The 24472-nt window shown below is 44.9% G+C and overlaps 1 protein-coding gene across 1 annotated transcript in view; it reads left to right on the forward strand.

Moving 5' to 3' along the window:
• Positions 1-314: 314 nt before the first annotated feature.
• Positions 315-24472, forward strand: part of LOC138493088 (uncharacterized) — a 726753-nt gene continuing 702595 nt past the window's right edge. The window contains exons 1-2 of the mRNA XM_069620304.1: positions 315-648; positions 11995-12390. Of these exons, the coding sequence (XP_069476405.1) occupies positions 315-648; positions 11995-12390 (730 nt within the window). The remainder of the gene's footprint in view (positions 649-11994; positions 12391-24472) is intronic.

The following is a 24472-nucleotide window of genomic DNA, read 5'->3' on the forward strand; positions in this document are numbered from 1 at the left end:
TAGCACTATTAATACAAGAGATTTGCCAGATGTGACCTTTTTTTTAATTCCACTATTGACCCAGTTATTGAAGTTGGTGACATCTCTTTCATATCTCGGCTATTCAGCAGTCTAATTACCCAAATGTTCCTTGACTGTGTTTTCTCAGTTGTCTGGCAGTATCATGCTTTGCATATTTACATCGACACTAATAACCGCAGTCTTTCTATCCTGCAAACATATTTTTGATATGTAGCTTCAGGCCATTCGCACTGATGAAAATCATTTGAACCCACAGACTTACCGCCTACAACTACACAGAGGACACACAACTCATGGTGAAAACAAACAGAACACAGGAACGAAATGACAGCCTCAACAACTGCCTCACAGACATCTACGACTGGATGACAAGGAACAATCTCAACCCGAACCTGGCAAAAATTGAAATAATGCTCTCACCCGCAGGATTTGACAGAGGCAACCCAATACTGGACTGGCCGATCGGTGTGGGAACACAACCAGAGACTACTGAAGTAGTAAATAACATAGGACTAGTCATGGACAACGGACTATCGCTGGAACCGCAAGTCAACGCAAGCACCAAAAGATGCTTCTTCCTCCTACGACTGGTCTACCTCTCCTTTGTAAGGAAGGCATGGCATCAAAGTAAGACAGACACAAGTGACCACAGTTAAAGGGTGTTTATTGAACTTCATCAAGGGTCTGATAAATGCCTATCTAAACCTCAATGTAAGATGGGAGCAAGATACGACCATCAAATAATAATAATGCAGTCCTCGTGGAGTCTCGTCAAAATAAAAGGCCCTATATTAAAAAACCTTTTGCCAATCCTTACTGTTAAGTTACAAAAAGTGTGGGGTAATGTTCATAAAAAAGAAAGAAGTGTTCACAAAATGATAAGTCAGGATGTTCGGGCCGTTGGCCTCCCTTCCCCACGTTTTCAGCACGGGACAAGGCGGTTCACTCGAGCATAGCACACTCTTGAGCTTCTTTGGCACGAGGACACAGTTCCATTACAAGCATCAGGGCCTTCTATGCCCAAGTCTCTTAAGTTAGCAAAAAAATCTTTTGATTCAGAGGGCCTGATGTATCAAACAAATGAAAAAGTTACTTTCCAAGTACTCAAGTAGGGCGATTCACTCTTCGCACTGGATCCCCCTCAGCCGGGCTCAGATCCCTTTTGTACCACCATCTTTTGTCGGGTGACTCGGCTCACCCCGGATCCCCCTCGGTTGGGCTCAGATTCCTTCTACACAATTAGCCTCCCTCAGCCATGCTCAGACCAATTACAGTTTGTATAACTTTTCTCGGGTGACTCACGGTTCACCCCGGATTGCCCTTAGTCAGCTCAGATCTTCTTTTCACAGTTAGTCTCCCTCAGCTGCGCTCGGACCAATTACAGTTCGTATTAGCTAATAAAGACTTGACCCGCTGCAGGACCACTTCGATTTCACAGTTCACAATTTTACACTCTCAGTTGTATACCTAACAGAGACCTTCGAATAAGCACCCACGTGGTGCCAGACCACTCTGTATATGGTATCCTGTGTTGACTCCCAAAGTTCAATCACAAAGTTCAATTACATTGAATTAGAAAGTTTTGTAAAAGGTTTTCATTTAACCAAATATAAATAAATAATAAAAAAATAAAAAATAGTTGAATTACTTCTTTGGTTCCAATTATACTTGTCACAAACACCTCACACACGGTTCTCTTTACACAAAGTTGCGCTTGCAACCTTGGTCCTAACACAGTTCCATTGCTATCAGTCTTGCAAACTCACCGGCTGTGCTGAGTTTATTGGTGCTGCTTTGTTGTGGGAGCCAAGGACAGTACCATGGCAGCAATCGCTCCTCCCCGCCTTGGCTATCGATGCAGGAGAGCTCCGGGTACCTTCGACACGCAATGCACCTTTCTTCAGCTTCAATTCCCTGTCTTATATTTCGTGAAAGTAACGGTGAAAGTAGCGGTTTTCCTCCGAAAAGGCAGAGGGCAATTTCCTCCTTGCAGCTCTTTTTGGTCTTGCCGTCTTTCTCCTCATATTAAACTGCCATCTCTCGGAACTGCTGCTTCCTCGTGTGTTTCGCCTTGCTCAGAGTTTGCTTTTGTGCTCCGCCTTTTATCCGTGTGGGGAAGTGTGATGGAAGTCAGGTGTGTGTAATTATCAGTAATTTTCCAGACTCTGCCTGACCCTTGTGTTGGGACATGTCAGGTATACAGCTCAGGTGTTAGGCCGTTTTGTCTCACAGTGAGCTGTCCGTGAAAAAGTGTTTGTGTTGGGAAAGGGGGAAAGAGGATGGGCGGGGGGTTGAGTTCTTAGGTATCCTACCTGGTAGCATGGGGAAACAGTGTTATTGGTAAGGGGATACCCTGTCTCACTCTCCGGTGTCCCACTTCCAGGCCCCGAGGACCCCTCATCCAGGTGATCCTCCTGCACTTGTCCACTCCCAGGAACTGGATCCAAAAGCTATGGCCGTGTCCTGGCCACCTGGATGACAGATTCCCGGGGACTGGCGGGTGAGACACCTTCAGGTTTCTCGCACCTTTCCCCACAGAGCCCTCTCCCTGATACTCACAAGAATTGACTACGCAAACAGCCTCTACCTAGGAATGCCGGAAAGACTTACCAAGAAACTCCAAAGAGTGCAAAATACAGCAGCCAGGTTCCTATTATGAGTAAACGTACGAGACCACATCACTCCAGCACTGAAAAGCCTACACTGGTTAAAAAATGCATCAAATTGAAAGCACTCTGCATCACCCACAAAGCCTTGCACAGACAAGGAGCGGAATTCCTCCAGGACAAGATTAGCCGGTAACGCCCTGGAGGGGAACATAGATCCAGCAACGACCTACAAATAGAGGCAAAACACTACGAAAAAAGGACACTCGGCGGAACAGCGTTCTCGCGTTTAATTGCTAACATCTGGAACAACATGTCCAAAGTAATTAGAACCACAGATGACCACATCGCCTTCAGGAAACTACTCAAAACCTGGCTATTCAACAGACAATGAGAGCCTAGAAGGGAAACCGGCAGCAACAACAACACCACAGAAACAACATAGAGAGGAGACAAGGTGGGCCAAAAAAGAACAACAAACAAGAACCTGGCTAGATACTGTCAAGCTGCATCCAAAGGGCTACACCAGAGGACCCAACAAACTGAGCAACTTTACTAACCCTTTTCCCTTTCTGCCCCTTCTACATAACTGACGCCACTACACCAGAACTTGGACTTGCCACACTCCACATAAACAAACAGAAAACCATTAATATGTCCACACCTAAGGTGAACCATCCACATAGTCCAGAAAACCATGAACCATGCAACTACACACCAAGATGCCGGATTATTTTACAGGTACGACCACCTGTGACTCTGGATCCCTTATCGACATTATCTAACCAGTGCACATGACCAACCCATCATAACCACACAACACACCAATGCCAACACGAAGCACTACCACACACCCGAGGCACGGAATGTTAGTCATACAGATACAACGCATGAGGCCTTCCACATGCAAAAAAACACTCACAGATGCCAGTTCCTCCTGGTTCAGAATCAATCCTCTCACCCTGTTCCTCACTAACCCTCCACCCCCCTCTCTTGCAGAGCCACGCGAGTGCCCGGAGACTACTCTAGGGTGTTAGCGGTATATGGTACAAATCACCATAACATACATCAGAAGTGGTCATGTGCAATCCTGACCATAGATTGCCCCACACTGCCCTGCATCGTTTTAAGCTCTGCCCACTTATCAAGATGCTGTTCTAATCTGATCAACGGGATTAACCACCCTGTGCAGTGGATCAGTGTGGCAACAATTTTAATAGTCCTGTACCCATCAGTATAGAGCACAACCTGCACAGCCGGGTCTGTGGCTCAGTGGACTGATGCATCCACTACTGGGACCTGTGTTTGACCTCATGGTCACAGGTTCGAATTCCAGCAGGTCCACTCAGCCCTTCATCCATGAAAGGAACTATAACTTTACGCCCACTTGATATAAAATTGATTACATTCTTTATGATAATATCACCCTCAGTTAATTTACAAAGGAATATTGCTTCTATAAATGTAGAAATGGCACACCAGACTAAAGTTTCAAGCCATAATTCCCCTTTATCTATTATATCGATAACAAAAAATGAAAATGCTTTATCTCTACCTCTACTTCATCTGAGCAGAATGAATAGACAGGGCTTACCATCTGTGGGTGACTCGACTAACAAGTCAAATGTTGGTAGAGAAAATTCCCGGTCTCAGACGAATGTACACATTTGTTCTGAGAGATGCCTTGGCATTGTCTATATAGATTTCTAAACATGGGTGTTTTTAAAGCAGAAAAACCATTAAATGAATTGTTGCTGGCTCTTGAGGTAAACTTTCTTTGAACATCCTATTATTTTACAGCCTTTATCAATTAAACTTTGGTCATCTCAGTTGATCTTTGTACAAAATAAAAACATGTATAAACCAAGTAGTCAGACATTTGGGCACTTCAGGTACCATATACGGGCCGCTCTGTAATGGGCAATATTTGTAGAGGGCCATATGCAGCCCAATAGAGTAGTGTGCAAAGATTTACTGTATGTTGGATATCCTTCAAACCCATTTGTAACTTTATGAAGTTAGTTGAAGTGCTTTGTGTTAATCCCATGAGAGTTTAGCAAACTATATTTTCAGCTCTAACCACTGCTGTAACATCACTATAACCCCAGATTGCTGTGCCATTTAGTGCAGTCGCAATTGACTTTGTTTTGTACCTCCATGGTGGGTGTAAAGACGTTAGCACCAAAACGGTCTAGAAAAGGCACTTACAACACCTCCTTGCATTGACAAAGTAATAGATCTCTTCTCAATCGCCTTAAACTATTTAGTGTTAGCATCAGTCCTGTCCCCAAAAAGATCAAAAAATTAAACCTGATCCAATAGTTTGTTACAAAGAACAATCTTGATTTTGGGTTTCTTGCCCATCTAGATGCCTGTCTCGAGACCCTTGGGTAAGTATTCTTGGTGAAAGACATCTAGCTGGATTTGTAGGCCTGGGGAGTTCTAGAACTCATTGACAAATATAAGAATGCCAGTTTCACGCCAATCCAATACTTGGGCATCCTCCTTAAGGTTCTGTGTGGACTATGACCATCCAACACTGGCGAATCTGCATCAAGGGTCTGTATGGTCTGTGTCAGAGGATTGATAAATAGTAGAGGGGGTGAAACGCTACCCTGTCAGACTCCCTTAGGCAGTGGCCCGCATCTTGAAGGAGCCCTACATATAAAAAGTGAATACCATCTAGGAGGTCTGCCAAGCCACATAAACCATGTAATTATTCCACTACTTTGTAGGCAAGCAAGGTACAGTGTCGAATGCACTGAATAGAATAACATCAAAAAGTAGGCGCGGAAAACCTGATCTATTGTGCTGATGCCCCTATTGAAGCCTGCTTGGAGGTCAGTGATAGCATTTATCATTCTGGACTAGTTTCCTGATTTCGTCCTGCAGATCTTGCCTAGTGTTTTCCCCAAGCTGTCAAGAAGGATGGTTGGCCCATAATTGCCAGCAGTAGTCCATCCCATTTCTTGTAAATTGGTCCTATCTCTGCCAACAACCAACTGAGGGAGAGGGGTACCTCTCCATGAATCCTGATGGCATTATAGAGGTCAGATAGTACAGGTGCCCATTTCTCTAAATCCCTAAAGAATACATCTTCATTATTTTATCTGGAACTGGTGCCTTTCCCCTTTTTGCTCTGTAATAGCAGTGAATATCTCAAAGGGCACAATGACAAGGAGAACCGCTGCTCCTAGCATTACATGGGCGTCCTTGTTTCGTGAAGCATAATATGATATACCAGCCTGTCCTATCAATATTGTACCTCCAAAATGTCATATCTGGGGCAGCCCTCCAACCCCCGGTACAATTCTTCAAAAATCTTTGGAGTTGCCCATATTAACCGCAGATATCAAGATTTCCTATGTACGCACTTAAAGATTTTTCTTCTTTCAATGTATAAAATCTTGCACTCTTTTCGCTCTTTACAGTCTAGGTTTGTTGCATTTTTAGACGTTCAGACTTGACGATGTGACATTCAGCATTATTGCAAATTATACTTTTTCTGTTTCTTCACTTATAAGACGGATGCACGTAGGTGACGAAAGGTAGAATTTTTGCAATTAATAAGTCATAGATTGTACCAGTATGAGTGCCTATTGGTTGCACTGAGTGTTTCCAGAACATGTACCAATTCCTTATAAAGTACCGGGCTCACAAGCTAAACATCAATAGAATCCCACTTAAACTGATGGAGTGTTCGCAGTATCCAGTGGATACCTCTTGTGCTGAAACTCTCATCTGTCACACGTGAGAGCCCTTGTCCAAGTGGGCATCTCAGGGGGGATGTTGGTTATTTCTGCTGCCTAAATCTCTCCCCTCGTTCATCTCCACCCACTGTTGAACTAACAGGGTCCTCTTCAGCCAGATCACAGGCACCCAAGGACCTTTGTCAGGGCCATAGGGCCCCCAGTCATTGCTTTCAGATTCTCCATGTATAGTAATGCTGCTGGGGGGTCTGGGGAGGGGCTATAAAAAAGTGCGCCTACTCATGTGCTATCATTTTGAATTTGGCCATGTGCATCATTGTTTGTCTGATGTTTCTCTCTCTGATTGGGCTTTAACATGCGTACACTCCTTTGATGTTTTGGCACCATGCTGATGAGGTCCGAATATCAGATTCTTGCTCCATGTTTACGTTATACGGCCAGCAATCGTCACTGTCCTAAAATGTTGGCTCCATACCTGCAGTTTCACACTTTTGTGACTATTGGTCTTGGCTGATCTCCTGGTGAGGTGCAAGGGTGCAGAGACCTGTGTGTTCTCTTGATCGGGAAAAACTGAGAGAGTGATGCCAACGGTAATGTTTCTCTTATCAGTTTTGCAATATATGCTGCATAGCACCCCCATTGTATGACATTGGGATCTCAAAAATACGGACATTACTTTGTCTTACTCTTACCTCTTCCGCTTCCTTGTGTGTCATCTAGTGCCGAGATTCCAATTCTTCAATCAGCCACCACAATCCTGATAGCCATCTCTTTATTTGTTGCTGCATAAGATCTAATTTAATGGGCACGCTGTCGACTTTAGCAAGCAGCCTTCCGAGGGCTTCCCTCAACTCTTTCAAAACTCTTGCAAGACTTATGGTCACTTCTGGCCTGTATTCCCTGGCTCGTCCTTCAAGCAATTCTGGTGGGACAGAGCTCAGAGCAGGACATGTGTTGGGCGCCACCTCCTTCTTTGGGGTACTTTTGTCCATTTGTAAGGCACCTATACATCAAGGAGTGTTTCCAGGCGCCACAAGGCAAAAAGGGGAGGGAACAAGCGAAATAAACAACAATAACGAACCTACTAGGCCTTGTGACATTCAGAAGTGCAGTAACAAGAACTGCAAGAAAGGGGTTGGGTTGGCCATGGGGCTAGGCAAGTGCTAAGGTGGGTGCAGGAGGGGAGTGCAAGGGGGTGCTGGGGGAGGGCTACCGACTAAGTGCAAGGAAGGGGGTGGATTAGACTGGAGGGGGGTGCTAATCGGGGAGGGGGGCCCAAAGGGCAGTACTGATAGGGGGGATGCTGGATTGGACCAGTCCAGGGGGAATGCTGGATTGGACCAGTCAAGGAAGGCCTGGTAGCCTGTAGGATTCATGGGGGACAAGCCCACCAGTCACAGTGGCAGAAGAGGAGTCAGCAAGAGAGGGAGAGAGGGAAAGAGGTAGAGAATAACAGGGTCTTGAGAAGTTTCCAAAACATAAGGAGGTCCGGCTCACGTCTGGGAGGGGCAGGGAGGCTATTCCAGAGGAAGGCACCTGCCGAAGAGAGAGATCTACCCCCACTCTCTGCTCGGAGAAACGTCTGATCTGCAGAGAGTTGGAGCTAGATGACTGAAGGACTCTAGCAGGGAGGTACTTAGGGAGAGAGAGTCGGAGATAGCTGGGTCCCAGGCCCCAGAAAGCATTGTGGATGATGCAGAGGGTCTTCAATTTGATCCTCGCAACAACTAAGACCCAGTGGAGAGATTTTAGAGCTGGAGAGATGCAGTCTGTGGGCTTGAGGCCAAGGATATGTCTTGCAGTCCTATTCTGGATTAGTTGAAGGGGTGAAGGGAGGAGAGAGGTAGATTGAGGAAGAGGCTGTTACAGTAGTCCAGCCTACAGAGGACCAGCGCTCTAGAGATATTGTGCTTCTGGGAAAAGGTGAGGAAGGGAAGAATACCTCTTAGAAGGTAAGAGCTTGCTTCACAAGCTGAAAGTGGGCCTTCTTGGCGAGGTCCATGATGTGAGGAGAGAAGCAGAGAGAGGAGTTGAAGATGACAGCAAGGATTTTAGCCTTGCAAGATGGTGAGGGGAGAGGACCCAAGAAGGGGGGCCAGAGAGTGGGGAGGAAGCAGGGGTCCCTATGTGAAGGCATTAAGACAGAGATCGTTAGCAGAGCACCATACCTGAAAAGCGGACAGACAGTCGGGAATGAGAGAGGGGAAAGGGGAGGAAGCAGAGGGGAGCTTGGAGGAGAGCTGTGTCTCATCAGCATAATACTGCGAATGAGGAGAGAAGGAGGAGATCAAGTGGGCAAGAGGGGCAAGGTAGATGTTGAAGAACCACAGCAATAGGATAGTGCTGTGAGGAATGCTGCAGGTAGAGAGTGAGGTGGAGGAGATGAAAGCGCCCAGCTGCACCTGGGAAGGACGATTGGAAAGGAAGGAGATCAGCCAGTCTAGTGCCCGGCCCATGATGCCAAGGGTATCACAGAGCTGTTTTATGAGGATGGAGTGATTGACTGTGCCAAAGGCAGAGGAAAGATCAAGGTGAATAAGAACGGCACGAAAGATGGAATCAAGGTTAGAGAGCAGATCTTCACAGGTGTTCAGGGGAGCCATTTCCGTGCCTCTGGATGTTCTAAAGCCAGAATGGTGGTCATGGAGACAGCCAACAAGTTCAGTGTGGGGGATCCCTTGGGAGATGACCAATTTCTCAAAGAGTATGCCCACAAAGGGGGTGGTAGAGATAGGGCGATAGTTGGCGGGGCAGCAGGGGTAGCAGATGGCTTTTTAGGAAAAGGTGCACAAAGGAGTGCTTAAGGAGTAGAGGAAAGGAACCAATGGCAAAGGAGTGGTTACAGAAATCTGCTAAGCCAGGAGAGAGAGAGAGATGTTGTCCTTGATAGTTCTGGAGGTCTCAGGGGATCACATGTTTCGAGGAGACTTTCATAGAGCAGACAGTAATCATGCTTTTAACATACTTATTTTAATGTTGATGCAGAAGCTGACGGAATGCACCTGGCTAGCTCAGCCTTATCAAGTGGCCCCCACGTTTGCAATGGGTACTTTGAGTGAATGTTTTGGTGTGTAAATGGCAGTGATGAGTTGAATGCTATACTGAGTTTCATGGCTTTGCCTGATGGGGTAGTGTGGTTCCCAAGACCAGGGCCAGTGGAACGTAAAGCTTGTGAGAGCGGACAGCCAACTGTTAATGATCTCTGTCTTGATAGAGTTGAAACCATCTTTTGGTTGTCAACCTCCTTTGTACCGTGCATAAGCACTCCTAACATCTTACTGAGGAGTTTGGGTCATTGCTAAAATCATCAGCATACATTTGGACTGAATTGATATGTTCTTCTAGAATTTTAGTTAATATGTCTGCATTAAAATCCCATTCTGAATTGGATGATACCAGGGGTACTTTGCGCTTGACAGCTGTCTGTGGAAACAAATTGAGCAATTCTTACTTGTATGCAATGGTACATACATAGGAAGAACTTGGCTCTGCTAATGGCTGTGCTTTCTAGACTTAGTAGGTGGTTGATTGCATCGATCTGTATTGTGTGGTGACTGTGTTGTAGGCTGCAGTAAGGTCACGTTGCAGTAGTACTGCACTTAGAATACTATCCATTTAACCCACTAGTTTTTGTTTGATATGGAGAAGTGCTGTTTAGTGCTCCTATCAGGTTGTAGGCCAGACTGTCTGTCGTGAAATATTTTATTAGCATTGCATTAAGATTGTAGCTGCTTTGTAGCCAGCCTTTCAAGTATTTTCTTGAGATAAATTGGAGATGGGTCTGAAATGTGCTGGGTCAGAATGGTCTGAGTTTTGTTTCTTCATCAGTGCAGTAATCTGTACTTGTTTTAAGGGCTCTGCAACAGTTCTTTTTCAGAAAGAGGCATTTCAGAGCCGAGTGTTATGGAAAGCTAGTGTTAGGCTTTGGTTTCGGTTGACTGAGACCAGACAAAGGTGGGGTAGTGTTGCCAGTGCTTTCATTTTTCACATCAGGGTTATAGCTTCTTCTGCAATGTAGCATAATGAGGGATGCTTGTGGTATAGCAATGGGATGCTATCCAGCTGACTCTCTGAAAATCTAGGCATGTGAAGAAGATACTGGACACAGTAACAGGTCACCTTTTCTTGTACATCTCGAATATATATTTTACTGAGGTTGATGTGTACATTGGAGACTGGAGATGTTCATAGCCCCATAATGTACAAATGTCTTTGAGTCACACCGTCCCCTCCCAGGCATTCCTCTTGTACATGTCTGGTTCAATTGGACCCTCTGTCTTGGCAGCCAGAAACAGGATGGGCTTTGGGCCGCCAAAGGAGTGACAGATGTCACAGCTCACAACCATTTTATCCTTACATCCAAATTCTGAGTCTGTCAGAATGAGTAGATACACTCCATGGTTACAAACATTTTAACATTAGGATGAGTGTTGTAAACATACAAAATTGTCACCAAGCCCAGTGTGTATTGTGAACATAGTGCTTCAAGCATACAACACATTTATTACAGAAGTATTTGTCAAATACAAAGCTGTTTGGTCATTCTTATGTTCACAAAATGTAATTAGAGCTTATGCAAAGCAGCCAGGCAACCTCATTGGTGATGCTATGTATCCCCTTCTCTTTACTCATTTACTCATAGGAATATTTTGAGAGATAAATTAACGATTGTTCCACACTCTTCCTCTTGGAAAGATAATATCCTATTAGAAAATAATTCAGATGGTTATTCTAGGTTTAGATAATGTGTTTTGCTCAGTATGACCAGTGCAACATTCTTAGTGTGACTACAATATATGTGTAAGCAGGAAGTGACCATTATAAATGAACATTGTAAAATGTCAAAGAGCCAGTTTACAGTCTTAGTAAAATTAAATAATGTCCTTTCTGTATAGATTATTTTCCAGCAAACGTGCACAATCTTTCTCTCAAAATGTCCTTCCTTCTTGGAATAGGTTGCACTCAGATTAAAACCAATTATGTGTTTCATTTGTTTCTTCTGTGAGCACCAAGGCAAAGCTTAATTGTATGTGCTGACCACTGATTGTTTGGCAGTTCTGCTGAGCCTGTACATTTATTACAGTATGCAGAAAACTAATAATTAACAAAAATAGAAAATGGCAAATACATATGTGGACTCTGGAGCCTGGCCGTTTGGTCCCTTATAATGTCTGACAGAACCCTAGCACCACCTCTAGAGTTATCCGTGTCCCCTTTACCTACCCTGCATGGACAATGCACCCTCAGCGTGATGAACATATTTTTGAAGGACACACACAGTGACAATATATGTCTCCAAATACCATGCTGGTCCACACCTCACTGGATGCCTTTGTCACTGCTGCCCTCATTGTGCTTTTAACCATAAATAAACACACTGCTCCCACTCGTCAAGATATCTGTGCTTATTAATCTGGTCGGGAAGCAGGCAGCAACAGCTGGGAAGGCTCTAACAAACGCTCACCTGACAGTGCAGCTGGTGGTCACAGAGAGGGAGACAGACACAGAGTGAGAAAGAGAGAGACATAGAGTGACTGAGGGAGAGCGAGAGAGAACACTTGATTGGCATACTATATGCTGGGTACAGCTAGTTGATCATTATAAATCTCTCAAGAGCGTCCCAAGGAGCACTGACAGAATCTTTGTTTATTTTACAGCTTTGAAAATCAAGTCAATTAATCTGGAGAAGGATGTAATAAATGCTAAGCGGGGTTCGAGACTTCTCATCCCTTGTCGTTATGAGATGGAAAACGGTGCCCACCCTAGCGAGCTGCAGGTGGAGTGGGGCGTTGTCAAGGCCTTCAACAGATGGTACTCTCCTGTGATTCGGGTTCTAGACTCGTTTGTGGAGCCGTTGCCGGAGCCTAACTCTTATGCAGACAGAGCTCAGATGTTTCTGTCCCTTATACCCAGGGGCAACTGTTCACTTGTCCTCAACCCAATTTTCATGCATGACAGCGGTACGTACCAGGTCAAGATGTATTTTGATGGTCAGCTGTACGAAAAGTCTCCAACAGTCCGTGTCCAGGTCATCAAAAACGAGGAGGAAAAAGGTAAAAAACACACATTTAGATGGCTTTAATAAATGAATTGGGTAGCAACATTTTATAATAATAAATTAAGGTTTTTCTATTTTTCTTCATTAATCTTGCCTACAGGCAATCATTAGCCTAGCATTGGAGGGATTCGCTAAATGGAAACTGTAATTCCGCACTTTGTACAAAATGGCCTCTCACAAGCATTGTATTTAAATATTTCAACGGTAAAATGTTATAAAATATCACATTGGCAAAAAATGAAGACCGCTTTTTTCGTTCTAGTATTTGTTGTATTTAAACATTAAGGAATGGAGCTTAGATGTGACTGCAACATTTTTGTGCGCTCTCATCAGCCTCGGGGCATGACTGAAAAATTACTCTTATTGAATTCAAATAAAAGACTCTGCTTTGTACACTGTGACTTGGGGTCACCTGTTTGACACCTGTAGAGTGGGGCTGGATAAATCTGGAGGCATGGTGAAGCCATCTGCTCCATGATGCAACACCATGGGTGTGGACACTTTGTTTTTTATTATTATTTTTTATTGTGAATTAGTTTATTACAAACCTTTTATACATTAAAACATCAGTCTTCATACATCCTATCCAGACTCGCTTCAACGTCACTCTTTACATATTGAAATACACACAGACACTTGATGTATCTCTGTAGTCCTTGTTCGTGTCCTGGTTCACATTCTGCGAGGATGTGTTCATTATGTTGTCTAAAAAGTCTATTCCTGCACAGACCAGTGCTGGTTTTTCACTATAACAAACCATATTCCACCATTCATGTGCAGTCAGTGATCTAGCATTTTATACATGTTGCAAGAGATACAGTGAGCGGTGTTAGGGAGAATTCTCAAAATGTGCTAATTTCCCTTACCTTTTGAGACCCCCAGCAACTTTGCTGGATTTCTAGGATTTTATTTTTTTCACCGGGGAAGAGTGTGAGCCTTTTTTTCCACTCTTCCATGTATTTTGATGTGTGTTTTACTTTTGTGTTCTTTGGTTATGGAGTTTTAAAACAACTCCATAGGCATAATCTTTTTCTGTGTGTCACACAGCACCTTCAGTGCAGTGACACAGGGATGTCTTTCAGACTTCCCAAGGTTTAAATATGTTCTCTGGGACTGACTACTGTCTCCCAGAGCATGTAAAGTTAAATAACTTTACTAGTTTCTTTAGATTTACTGACCCAGCACACACTATCTTACTATAGAGTGCTGGAAGGGTTGCTTAGCTTCCCCTCAGTCAAAACACTCATGTAACAGTCAAATGTTACCTTTCCTACTTTAAATGGCTGGTGGCAGTGGTTTAGATCAACTACCGTGATTTTTCCCGACCGCTAACAATGGTGGCTAAAAATCGGGTCAGCCACGTTTTTCAATATGGTGCCCCAGACCTATCTGTAAAAACAAGACTCCGGTCATCTTTTCGCTGCATTTATAAGTGATTTGTATTGCTCTCTCAGTTCTAAGATGTTGATCCAGTCTGCTCTTTTGAGTTTTTGTTTTACTCCACATGGATTACTGACAAGCGAGTCCATGGACGCCTCCAATTGTTCTAAATGCTTTGAGCATTTGTCTTTCCATAGGTCTAAAAGGAAGCCATGGTTTCTTGAAGTTGTCTTTAAGATCCTATATGAAATTAGTGGTTTGTCCATTGATATTTTCCTCAGAAGAAATAATGGTTTCCATATTACAATGGAGTGCAGTGATTTGAGCCCGAATTCGGCTCGGATGGCAACTATAGGAAAACTCCATTGATTCGATGACCTGAAGTTGTTCATGGCCCACCTTCCACTTGAAGCAGTTGCGTTTTGATCCAAGTTTGCGGCCGAAAGAAATTATTTCCGATTTATCAATGTTTATAGTCAAGTTGCTAGCTGACATATAGATTTGTTGCGAGTTGACTAGCCGTTGTAGTCTGATCTGGGTTTGGTCCAGTAGGACGAAATAGTCAGCATATATCACAGCAGAAATTGATTGATTATTTAACCTGGGCGGGAAGTGTGATTTTTTCATTAGGTCTTCAGGGAGATCTGCCAAGTATAAGTTGAATAAAGTGGCAGCGAGCGGGCAACCTTGTTTTACTCCTCTCTTGATGTTTATTTGAGATGAAAGAGCGCCCTCGTTGTTTAAGCGGACAAGCATTGACATGTTGGTATGGAGCGCTTCAATGGGTTGCTACAGCTCTCTTGGACAGCCAAGGCCCGTAATTTTGCCAGTAATTTCTGTCTAAGGCGTCTAAAGCTTGTTTTAGGTCTACAAAGGCCAGGGACAGGTTGTGTTCCATCTTCATTGACTCGAGTTTCAGAAGGCTCAGGATGATTAAATTAAGCTCGGTGCCTACTCCCTTGGTGAAACCGCTTTGTCATGGGTCAAGTATGTCGATCAAGTTTGGCAAATTCTACTATCCTTTTTTGTAAGTCGGATGCAAAGAGTTTTCCTATAACGTCCAACAGTGCTTTTGATCTATAGTTGACAGGATCGTCTCTTGGGCCTTTCTTGAAGATTGGAACGACAATGGCAGAAGTCCATGAGGTTTGTAGTGTTACGCAGTTCGAGATGTGTATTGAACAGAACTGCTATGAACTTTGACCATTCTTCCGGAGATGCTTTAAGCATTGAATTAGTTAGCCCGTCAGGCCCAGCTGCATGTGACTGCTTCAATTTTGTGATTTTCTCTTCGATATCCTGGGGGGTTATTGCCAGGTTCCACGATTTCGCTGGAAAGCAGTTGGTTGGTGATTCTGAGTTTGAAACATTGTCAAAAACCTTAGCATAATAATTAACCCACTAGTCTTCCGATACACAATTACTTGATTGAAAATTGTGTAATTAATAATTGCCCACATATCTCTGGAGTTCGTATTTGATAGTGCTTTTAGCATTGTTTCCCCTTGCTCTTGTACTCGTTGATTTCTAAAGCTAATCAACCAATTCTTATAGTGTTGTTTTCTTTGGTTTAATTTTAATGCTTTCTCTTTCATACGGTGGGAGAGCATAGTTAGTTTTTCTTAATTATTAAGTCGCGTTGTAAGTTCTTTCGCTCTGCCACAACTCGTGAGGTGTAAAGGTGTCTTGGAGCCAAAGAGGGCATTTGAATCCGGTTTTCACCACTTTATATGTTGCCAGTACTGGACCATATGAGTTATCTACGCTTTTACCTTCTGCTAAATCGTCGTTGAACGGTAGGCCATTTTTGTCCAAACATTTGATATTCAGGTCACCACAGATAAGTATGTGTGGATTGTGTAAATCTATATATGCATCATCAATGATATTATTTACTTCTCTTAGAAAGACGATGTTAAGTGATTTCACAGGATTCCAGTAGAGATTCATTAATACCAGATGTGAGGGGTCCAGGATCTCAGGATGACGGTATCGTAATCAAGTCCACTGTATAAACGGCTAGGATTGCCGGTCTTGATCACTTTTAAGTTAGGGTTCTGCTTGACCAATGTTAGAAGCCCTGCGTACAGTCTGCCTTGGGCTCCCTTTTCAGCAAGGTTTATAAGTGTCTCATATCCTTCGCACAGTGGGGGACAGCGTAACCATGTTTCCTGTAAACATATAAATATTGCTCCTTTCAACTTCAAAATGGATTTGTTGAACAAATGTTTAAATCCTTGTGTGTTCTAGAATATTAGAGTGATATATCTAGGAATTGATGATGCTTTTGGCTAATGTGCTTCCTGGTTTATCAGGGCTTTGGTTAACTAAGACCAATCCTCAATGTCATTTTATATGTTGGCTTTGGGGTAATTGCTTGTTCCTGCGGTCGTGCATTGCCCCAAGTTGAAACATTTTACTTTTAGGTGGGATGGCTGCCTAGTGGACCCCTATTTTAGAGGCTCAGTATTGCATTCTGGCCCATTTGCTTCATACCGAAAGAAAGATCGCTTGGCCCTATTATCGACTGCCGTTTGTTTAGCTGTAGTATGATCTCGTAGTTTGAATCCATATGGCAAGATTCCTAGGGTTGCCTCCATTAAAGGTACCTTTATCGCATGTGATTTTATATGAAGGATCACCCAGTCTGTTCTGGACTCGTCTACGTACTCGACAACTATGATGTCATCTGAGGAAATGGTCCACAGCGCGGGTACACACTGCAATAGCCGCATTACATTCTCTCTATTTAGATTCACTTCATTTCTGTCGGACACTATGTTCTCTAACTGAATCTTCTCTATTCTGATGTTGGGAGAGTGAGACGATGCATCAGTTTGTCCCAGTGTGGTTGTCGAGGTTGGGTGTACGCAGAGGCCCTTTGGATTCAAATCACATGAACGCATTACATTATGCGTGGTAGGGACTAAGGGGCAGACGTGGCATTAACCTCCATCTTTTGCCGTTTTTGGGATAGTGTTAAGAATGTAGAGTGTTGATTTGTTGAGTTAATGTTCCTTTTTTCTGGCGTTCCCAATAATCTAAGTGGTGCATTTTGCTGAAACTGGGAGCCACATGGCTTTGAAGCGCGTGTGTGTGTTCACACGGTATGGAACTCACTGGGACCACTTCATTCTCTTCGATGTAAAATGAGATGTCCTCTATTAGATCCCGTCCCTCTATATTCTGAACCTCGTCCGCATCTGTGGTGCAAGAGCTATTTAGTAGTTCATAGTGGTGTGACGATCCTATTCGTGCACCGGCTACCCGATTAATTTGAAGATGATATGTGGACTTTCTGGCTCAGCATGAGCTTGCCTAATCGTCCTCACTGCTGGTCGATACGGGGGTGTTGTCAATTTCTCGTGAGCCATGTGCTTTGAACCTCGGGTCATTTTTGATATTGTTCGGTTTCTTCTCATTATTTGCCTTTTCGATGTTTTATTTTCCCGACAGTCTTTTTTGGTTGAACTGCAGGACATAAATCCACAGAATGAGTAGGACGCTTGACAGTGGGGAAAACATCTTCATGGTTCCGGACGTTCCTATGGTGGTCATCTATAATGAATGTTGTGTTGTTTGACGTTGCATCAATTGTTGATTGGTCGTCACCTAGTTGCGGGACAGCCTCTGTCTGTGAAGTAAAGAATGCGCCTGTTTTAGGGCAGTTCAGACTTATGGACCTTGCAGGCCGCAGTTGTTGCGTTTTGCCTAGAGCACTGCTGAGTACTGATTTGTGGTTGTTTCGCACAGTGGTTCCTGGCTTTAGATTATCAGCTCCTTCAGTGTGCAGACCTGTGGGATAGATTTCTGATTAATGTCAGGCCGGACGAACTGGAGCCAAGACAATTTTTTCTTTGGCGCCGTACACCAGCAGTGACTACCTTTCAGTTAGTAATGTCCTCAGCCATTTTGTTGACTCGAGGAGTGCAGATATCATGGTAGATCTTTCCCCTTGCTCTCCACTCACCAATGCGCAAAGGTGCTCTTGCTATGTTGCTGATAGTTCAGCTTCGTGATCCAGTCTTTCTTGCACCTTTGTAGTAAACGCTTCCAAATAAATTAATTTGGAGTGCATCATAGCCAGCAATGTTGCACTGTCCTTAATGTTCTCATTAATTGCCTCGTAAAACTTTGTAAAAGGTGCCATTGAGATAGTCATGTCAGCCATTACATTATTGTGCATTTGGATCCCTGCGGCTTTCGACAATTGGCTTTTTTCCTTAGGTGGCTCTGACTGGCTACGCCTCCTGTAACTTCCAGACAACTTGGTTGTGTCATTTGAATTGCTCAAACAACGTGGACTGTATGTGGGGCTAGGCGCGTCTGCTTTCTGTGCATTAGATTGTATTATACGGTCAATGGAAGCTCTGTCACTTTGCTGCGTTTTCTCCCCCTCCTATATAGGCCACTTTTTGATTTTCTATCGCCCGCCTGGTTCATATGTCGGCTTTCTTGACCCCTTTCTGGATCTGGTGGCTGATCTACACACCCAATGTTCTCATCTTGTGGTGTTGGGAGATCCTAATTTGAAATATAATAATCCGCAAACTCCTGTGCTCAGCCTTTTCTCTGATAGTTTGGCTGATCTGGGATTGACTCAATTGGTCTCAAGCCCTACCCACAAGCTGGGCAATACTTTGGTTCTGGTTCTGGCTCATGAAGCTTTTTTGACTATTCTTCCGCCCGTTCTATGGTCTGACCATTATTTGGTAACCTGTCTGCTTAAGGTGGTCAAAATGCAACAAAAGGCTGCACCTTTGAAGAAATGGCAACGCTGTTGGCGCTTAGCTGACCTTCTGGACTTTGTCTCATTAGTCAAAGGTAAATGTAGTGTAGCCCCTTCAAAGACCCTACCTGGACTCACTCAAGCACTTCTTGAGGTCGCCGACAGGGTGGCACCCCCACAGCTTATTCAGCCATGGAGGTTGCCCTCGGAACCGTGGTTTTGAGAGAATCTTAGGTCACTATGTCTCGTTTTGAGGCAGGCTGAACGCAAGTGGCGGAGAGCATATGACCCTAGCCTCAGACAGCAATATATATGCTGGGCTGCAGCTTACTCTGCAACGATTATGCTAGCTAAGAAGGCTTTCCAGTCCCAGAAAATTGAGTCCTCGCTCTGTTAACGTAGGGCTCTCCTCTCTATGGTTAGATCCCTCTCTTCTCCAGCCAGACTGACCCCGTCTGTTAGCCCCACGCAGGATCTCTGCGATTCATTGGCACAGTTTTTTGTCTCAAAAGGTGAAACAATATGTGCCAATATTGCATCAGATGGGTGATTTTCCTTCCTTGTCTTTTCTGAGACTGACGTATCCTCTGCAATCCAGCATATTAAATCAGGGGCCCCCTCTGATGTTATCCCCCTGGCGGTGATGAAAGAAATTTCTTCCGAGCTGTTGTGTGAGATAACGCAGGCATTTAATGCATCCTGCCAGTCTGGCAGTATTCCATCTGAGCTTAAGGCGGCCACAGTGATTCCCCTTCTTAAAAAACCCTTGCTTGAGCCCCTGCAACCTTCTAACTATCGGCCGATCTCACACTTGCTGTTTCTAATGAAACCTCTCGAAGCACTGGTTTCCCCTTTGCTTTCCTCATTTATGGAATACACTGGGCTTTTTGACCCCTCCCAATCTGGCTTCAGACCAGGTCCGGGCAATGAGAGCGTCTTGGTTTCTGTTCAGGACAACATGGCCAGACTGGTGCATGCAGGAGGAGTAGGCACCCTGATTTTATTAGACTCTCGGCAGCATTTGACACCATTGATCACCCCATCCTGCTCGCCCACTTGGCCCAAGTTGGCATATCAGGTCAGGTTCTGGACTGGCTCACCTCATTCCTGACCGACAGAAATCAGACCCTCTCACTGTCATGATGCCTACCCCCGGGCATCCGGATCAAGCCCATCAGCCCCGGGAGCAGGCATCCAGACATTTACAAAAACCCCAGCAGCCCCAGCTAGGGGCTGTCTGGGTTCAGTCCTGGCGCCGTAGGCACCAGGCTCATAATAAAAATCAGTCCTGGCGCCATAGGCGCCAGGCTCATAGACATTACTTACCTCATGCAGACCATGCTGCAAATAAATCCAAGCCAACGTGAGGCCTGGATGGGACTATTTTACTACATGGACTATTTTTTACTCGGGTGCGGTCCTGGGGAACTTCTTTCCTGGGACTACTTTGGAGGCTATTTAAACCACGCCCGAACAGCAGCACATGCTTCGTGTTATTCTGCATCCAGCAGTGTGACTCTCACCGTGCCTGCAGCCAGCATCCATTCTTCTGCAACGCCCTCGTGCCTGCAGCCAGCATCCAGTCTTCTGCCACGCCCGCCTCAAATCCGGAGCTCCTAGAATAAAGAGGAAGACAAGGACAAGGTTAGAAAACAAACTTATTTCAAATTCCTCACCTGATTCCGGATCCATTTCATCTCCCGACCTGGAAAATACGCGTCGCTTCGCCAGCTCCAGCACGGCGCCATACTCACCAGTTCTCACAGCATATTTCGATCCGGCACTGTCTCCATCATTTCTTCGCCGTACTCCAGCACCTAGGGGCACAAGAATAACAAGGTGAGCCAAGGGAATCTACAAATACCTCTTACCACCATAGACTTACCTGATTTACCACCGGCGGTATTATTCTCTATATCTTCATATGCCGCATCTGTAAAGAGGGAGAAAAACAGCACGTTAACGTATGCAATAGTTAACGGACAGCGTTGGGTAACACAGACTCTTAACTGAACGGCAGCAGCAGCTACGAGACCTTCGTCTCACAAACTCCCGCCTGGGACTTCAGAGTCAATGCTTACCGGAACTCTCCCAACGCCTTCAAACCAGTGAAGTAACTGGTATCTACGCGCCCCTGCAAGACACGCAGGATGGAGAGCTCATCTTTTACAAACATAAGGTGAGGTTACTAAGGGGATATCGAAGGTGATTAGTGGGGGAGAGCGAGAACAGTTGGGATCACTAAAACCCACAGGTGGCTAATCCCTGTCTCCACTTGCAGGAAAATACTTCTTCGGGTCCAGCAGACAAGACTAGGCGGGCCAGTCCAGACAGTCATCTCTGCACTACGCATCACGTTGACGGAGACCGCAGCTGTCCGGGTCCGATCGACACCCCTGTGGGGTCCAGGTGAGCGTAACACTCACTCCCTCTGTTTCTTTCTGGCTTGTTTGCTTTCTATTGTGTCCCGCAGGGCTCCGCCTTGTCTCCTATTCTCTTCAATATTTGCATCTGGCCTCTTGTGTATCTCATCCACTCATTCCGCATCAGGTGCTACTCATATGCCGACGACGCCTAGATACTGATCCGGTTGGATCGAAGATCAGGCTGAGATGTGGCTGACTGCCCTGGGGGCATGGATGAACCACAATTGGCTGAAATTGAATGAAGACAAGACGGAGGTGCTGGTGGTGGGTTCTCCCCCGATCCGTCACTGTGGGTGTCCTTCTTTTGGCCCTCTTCCCTTGGTGCCCTTCCAGTCCCGGCAGCTAAGGTGAAGAATCTAGTTGTAGTTGTCTCGGCCTCCCCATCTATGGAGGCGCAAGTGGCCTCAGTTTGCCAGGCTGGCCATTTCCACCTTAAAATACTACAGAAGGTGCTTCCAGTGATTTTCCCGCACCTTCACCCTCATGTGGTTGCAACCTTGGTACTCAGCCACTTAGATTACTGCAACTCATTATACCTGACCCAGCCTCAAGCTCTAGTTCAACGACTTCAGCGCCTACAGAACATGGCTGCCAGGGTGGCCACTAGTTCCCCCATATGGGGCTCATATTTCGCCGGTGCTGGAGTCCTTACATTGGCTACCAGTTACCCAGCGCATTGTCTTTAAATCCATGTGCCTGGTTCACTGTACCCTGCATGATCAAGGGGCGAATACCTTTGTAGCAAGTTTACTCGCTATCTCCCTGCGAGGCAGCTACGATCGGCCACCGTGGGTTGAATTGTTGTTCCCCCTTTCCACCGATCCCGCTTTGGAGGCAGAGCTTTCTCAGTTGCCTCCTCTCAGTTTTGGAATAGTATCCCGCTTTTCCTGAAATGTTCGTCAAACCATTTGGCATTTAGGAAGTTGATAAAAATGTATCTGTTTCAGTGCACTCCTTATATCTGGTTCTCCTTCCTGTCTCTCCTCCAGCGCCATGATGCCTTTTGGTGACCAAGCGATTAACAAGTTTTAATAACACAACATACTTGTTCAAATATTTGCTGAGTGTTTAATGATTCAGAAGAAGGCAGATACATTTCTGTGTTAATAGTCGTTGGTGTCTGCTTTCCTTCCGTGTCTGCTTTCCTCGATGGTATACCTTTACAAGTAGAAATTGCCGTTGTGTTTCCCGATTCTGCTTCTAAATAATTATTTGTGAAGATTTCATTAGATTGTCTGAGAGGCTCATCTAAACAGCATTTTTTCATTTTGTGTGCACACACTCTGTTGTCCCTTAGAGCCTTTTTTCCGTCTTTGTATTCCTTAATTTCGTCAGCCAAGGACAATTTATTGGGACACAGTTGCTTTCGCTTTCTATTTACGTTCGAGTTTACTGGTGTTGACATCAGGTTAGGGAATGAAGCTGTAAGCCTTTCGTCGGTGTTTGAATTGAACAGCTGGTGTGTGCATATTGCAGGCTGTTCTTGAATGGTTGCAAGGCTTCCATAAAGTGGTAATATATATGGAATGGATTTTAACAAGTCCGACGCTGGTAACGAGACTGCAGCGTTCGTCTCTCTGTAATTATGTGAATTCAGCGAGTTCGCTCTGTTGTTACTTGCTCCAACACAGACCGTAATCGCAGAGGGGCTTTGTACCGGGAGTGTGAGTGTTGCTCTAGTACTGAGGATGGGGTGGGAGGAACATCTTTACAGAGAGAATCTGTGCCCAGTCCTAACACAGGAGAGACTCGCGCGCCGGCGCTGCGTTCCCCCTGGTAGTATATGTAGGTGGCTGCAGTTGATGTTTCCAATCTCTCTTAAAGCAGCAGTGCTTCTCAATACAGCGTTTTCCTCCAGCAGGTCAGTAAGCACAATTTAATGCGGCAACCAACTCGCAGGGGGTTGGGGGAGTGTCAGGCTGAGAGGTCCTGTGTCCGCGGAAGCTGCTGAACCCCCGACAATCCCCCTGAAATGTAATTCCCAGAACTAGATTTCAATTCAGCTCTGCAAACTACACCCCAAAGGGAAAGGGGGAAGTGGATAACAAAACAACACCAGGCTGACTGCGTCAAGGCTAACCAAAGCTGAACCTGCAGAGGATATAAGAAAAGCAGATACAAATCCTTTTATTACTTCCTTAACCTTTAGAGTGGGAAAGACTTTAAATCCTTAACTAATAATTAAGAATCATACCTGGTTCTTCTCTTGAATTTTCTTAGAGAAGCTTGTAAAGAAGTTGAAAATCTCTCTTACTTGAGATTCTTGAAATTCACAGCAACTTCTTAACTTGGGCAAACCTGGAAAGTTTTGCTCTTTGCCTTTTTTTCAAAATTCACTAGTTGTCTAGTTAAATAGTCTTTATTTTTTCTTTCTTTTTCTTTCAAACTTTTCTTTAGTTTTCAAACTTTTTACAATTCAATAAAGTTTGTGAATTCTTGAAGAAACACGTGCTAAACACACACGCGGAATTATCTCAATCCAGAAGATTTGCACGTTGAAAACTTCCTGCGTTGAAGAACACGCGCACTGTAAGAAAAGTCCACGCGCAGAAAACACACGCGCTTGTAAAAACACGCGAAGCAGAATTCACGCGCAAACGGAATCACGCGCAGATAACACACGCGCTTGTAAACTCCCGCGCTGATGAATTTCCGCGCCTATTCACACGCGCCTCATAACCCACACGCCAAAGAGTTCACACGCGGTTGCGTACACGCGTTAAAATACACACGCGCTGGTAACCACACGCGCAATTGAGTTCTCGCGCAGAAGCACACGCGCTTAAAAACACACGCACAATAGAGTTCTCACGCGACAAACAGATCCTCGCACTTGGAAGCACACGCGCTAAGAAAACACACGCGCTATAGAGTTCTCACGCGACAAACCGATTCTCGCGCTAGGAAGCAACCGCGCTGGAAAACACACGCGCTATAAGTTCTCACGCGGCGAGCCGATTCTCGCGCTAGGAATCACACGCGCTGGAAAACACACGCGCTATAGAGTTCTCACGTGGCGAGCCGATTCTCGCGCTAGGAATCACACGCGCTGGAAAACACACGCGCTATAGAGTTCTCACGCGACAAACAGTTTTCTCGCACTAGTTAGCACACACGCTGGAAAACACACGCGCAGTTGAATTCTCTCGCACGCGCAAAGGTTCAACGGTTAGTTTCAGATTACACGTAGTACGCGTTTTACAAATAGCGTTCAAGCACACTCAGAAAGTTCAAAAATATAAATTCAAAGGTAACATTTTACGAGTTCTCACTTAAATGTCATTAAGATAAACAGAGCTGCAGTTAAAACAAAGTCACTTATCCCCAGAACGATTTCTTAAAGATCTTCAGAGTTTCCTGTGTACAAAACGAATTCCTGACAGCTGATAGCTTCTCCTGAAACCCCCAAGAAAGTAGCCGCTCAACTGCTAACGCCTGAAGGATAAAATCCACCAGGCCCAAGTCTAAAGCAGGAGCAGCCACTAAACACGTCCTCTCAGCTGGGGTTTAGATGATGAAAGGCAAAGAGTGACAGTTTAGAA

The sequence above is a fragment of the Ambystoma mexicanum genome, chromosome 10 (genome assembly GCF_040938575.1).
Source record: "Ambystoma mexicanum isolate Mex_15411 chromosome 10, UKY_AmexF1_1, whole genome shotgun sequence".
Classification (NCBI taxonomy): Eukaryota; Metazoa; Chordata; class Amphibia; order Caudata; family Ambystomatidae; genus Ambystoma; species Ambystoma mexicanum.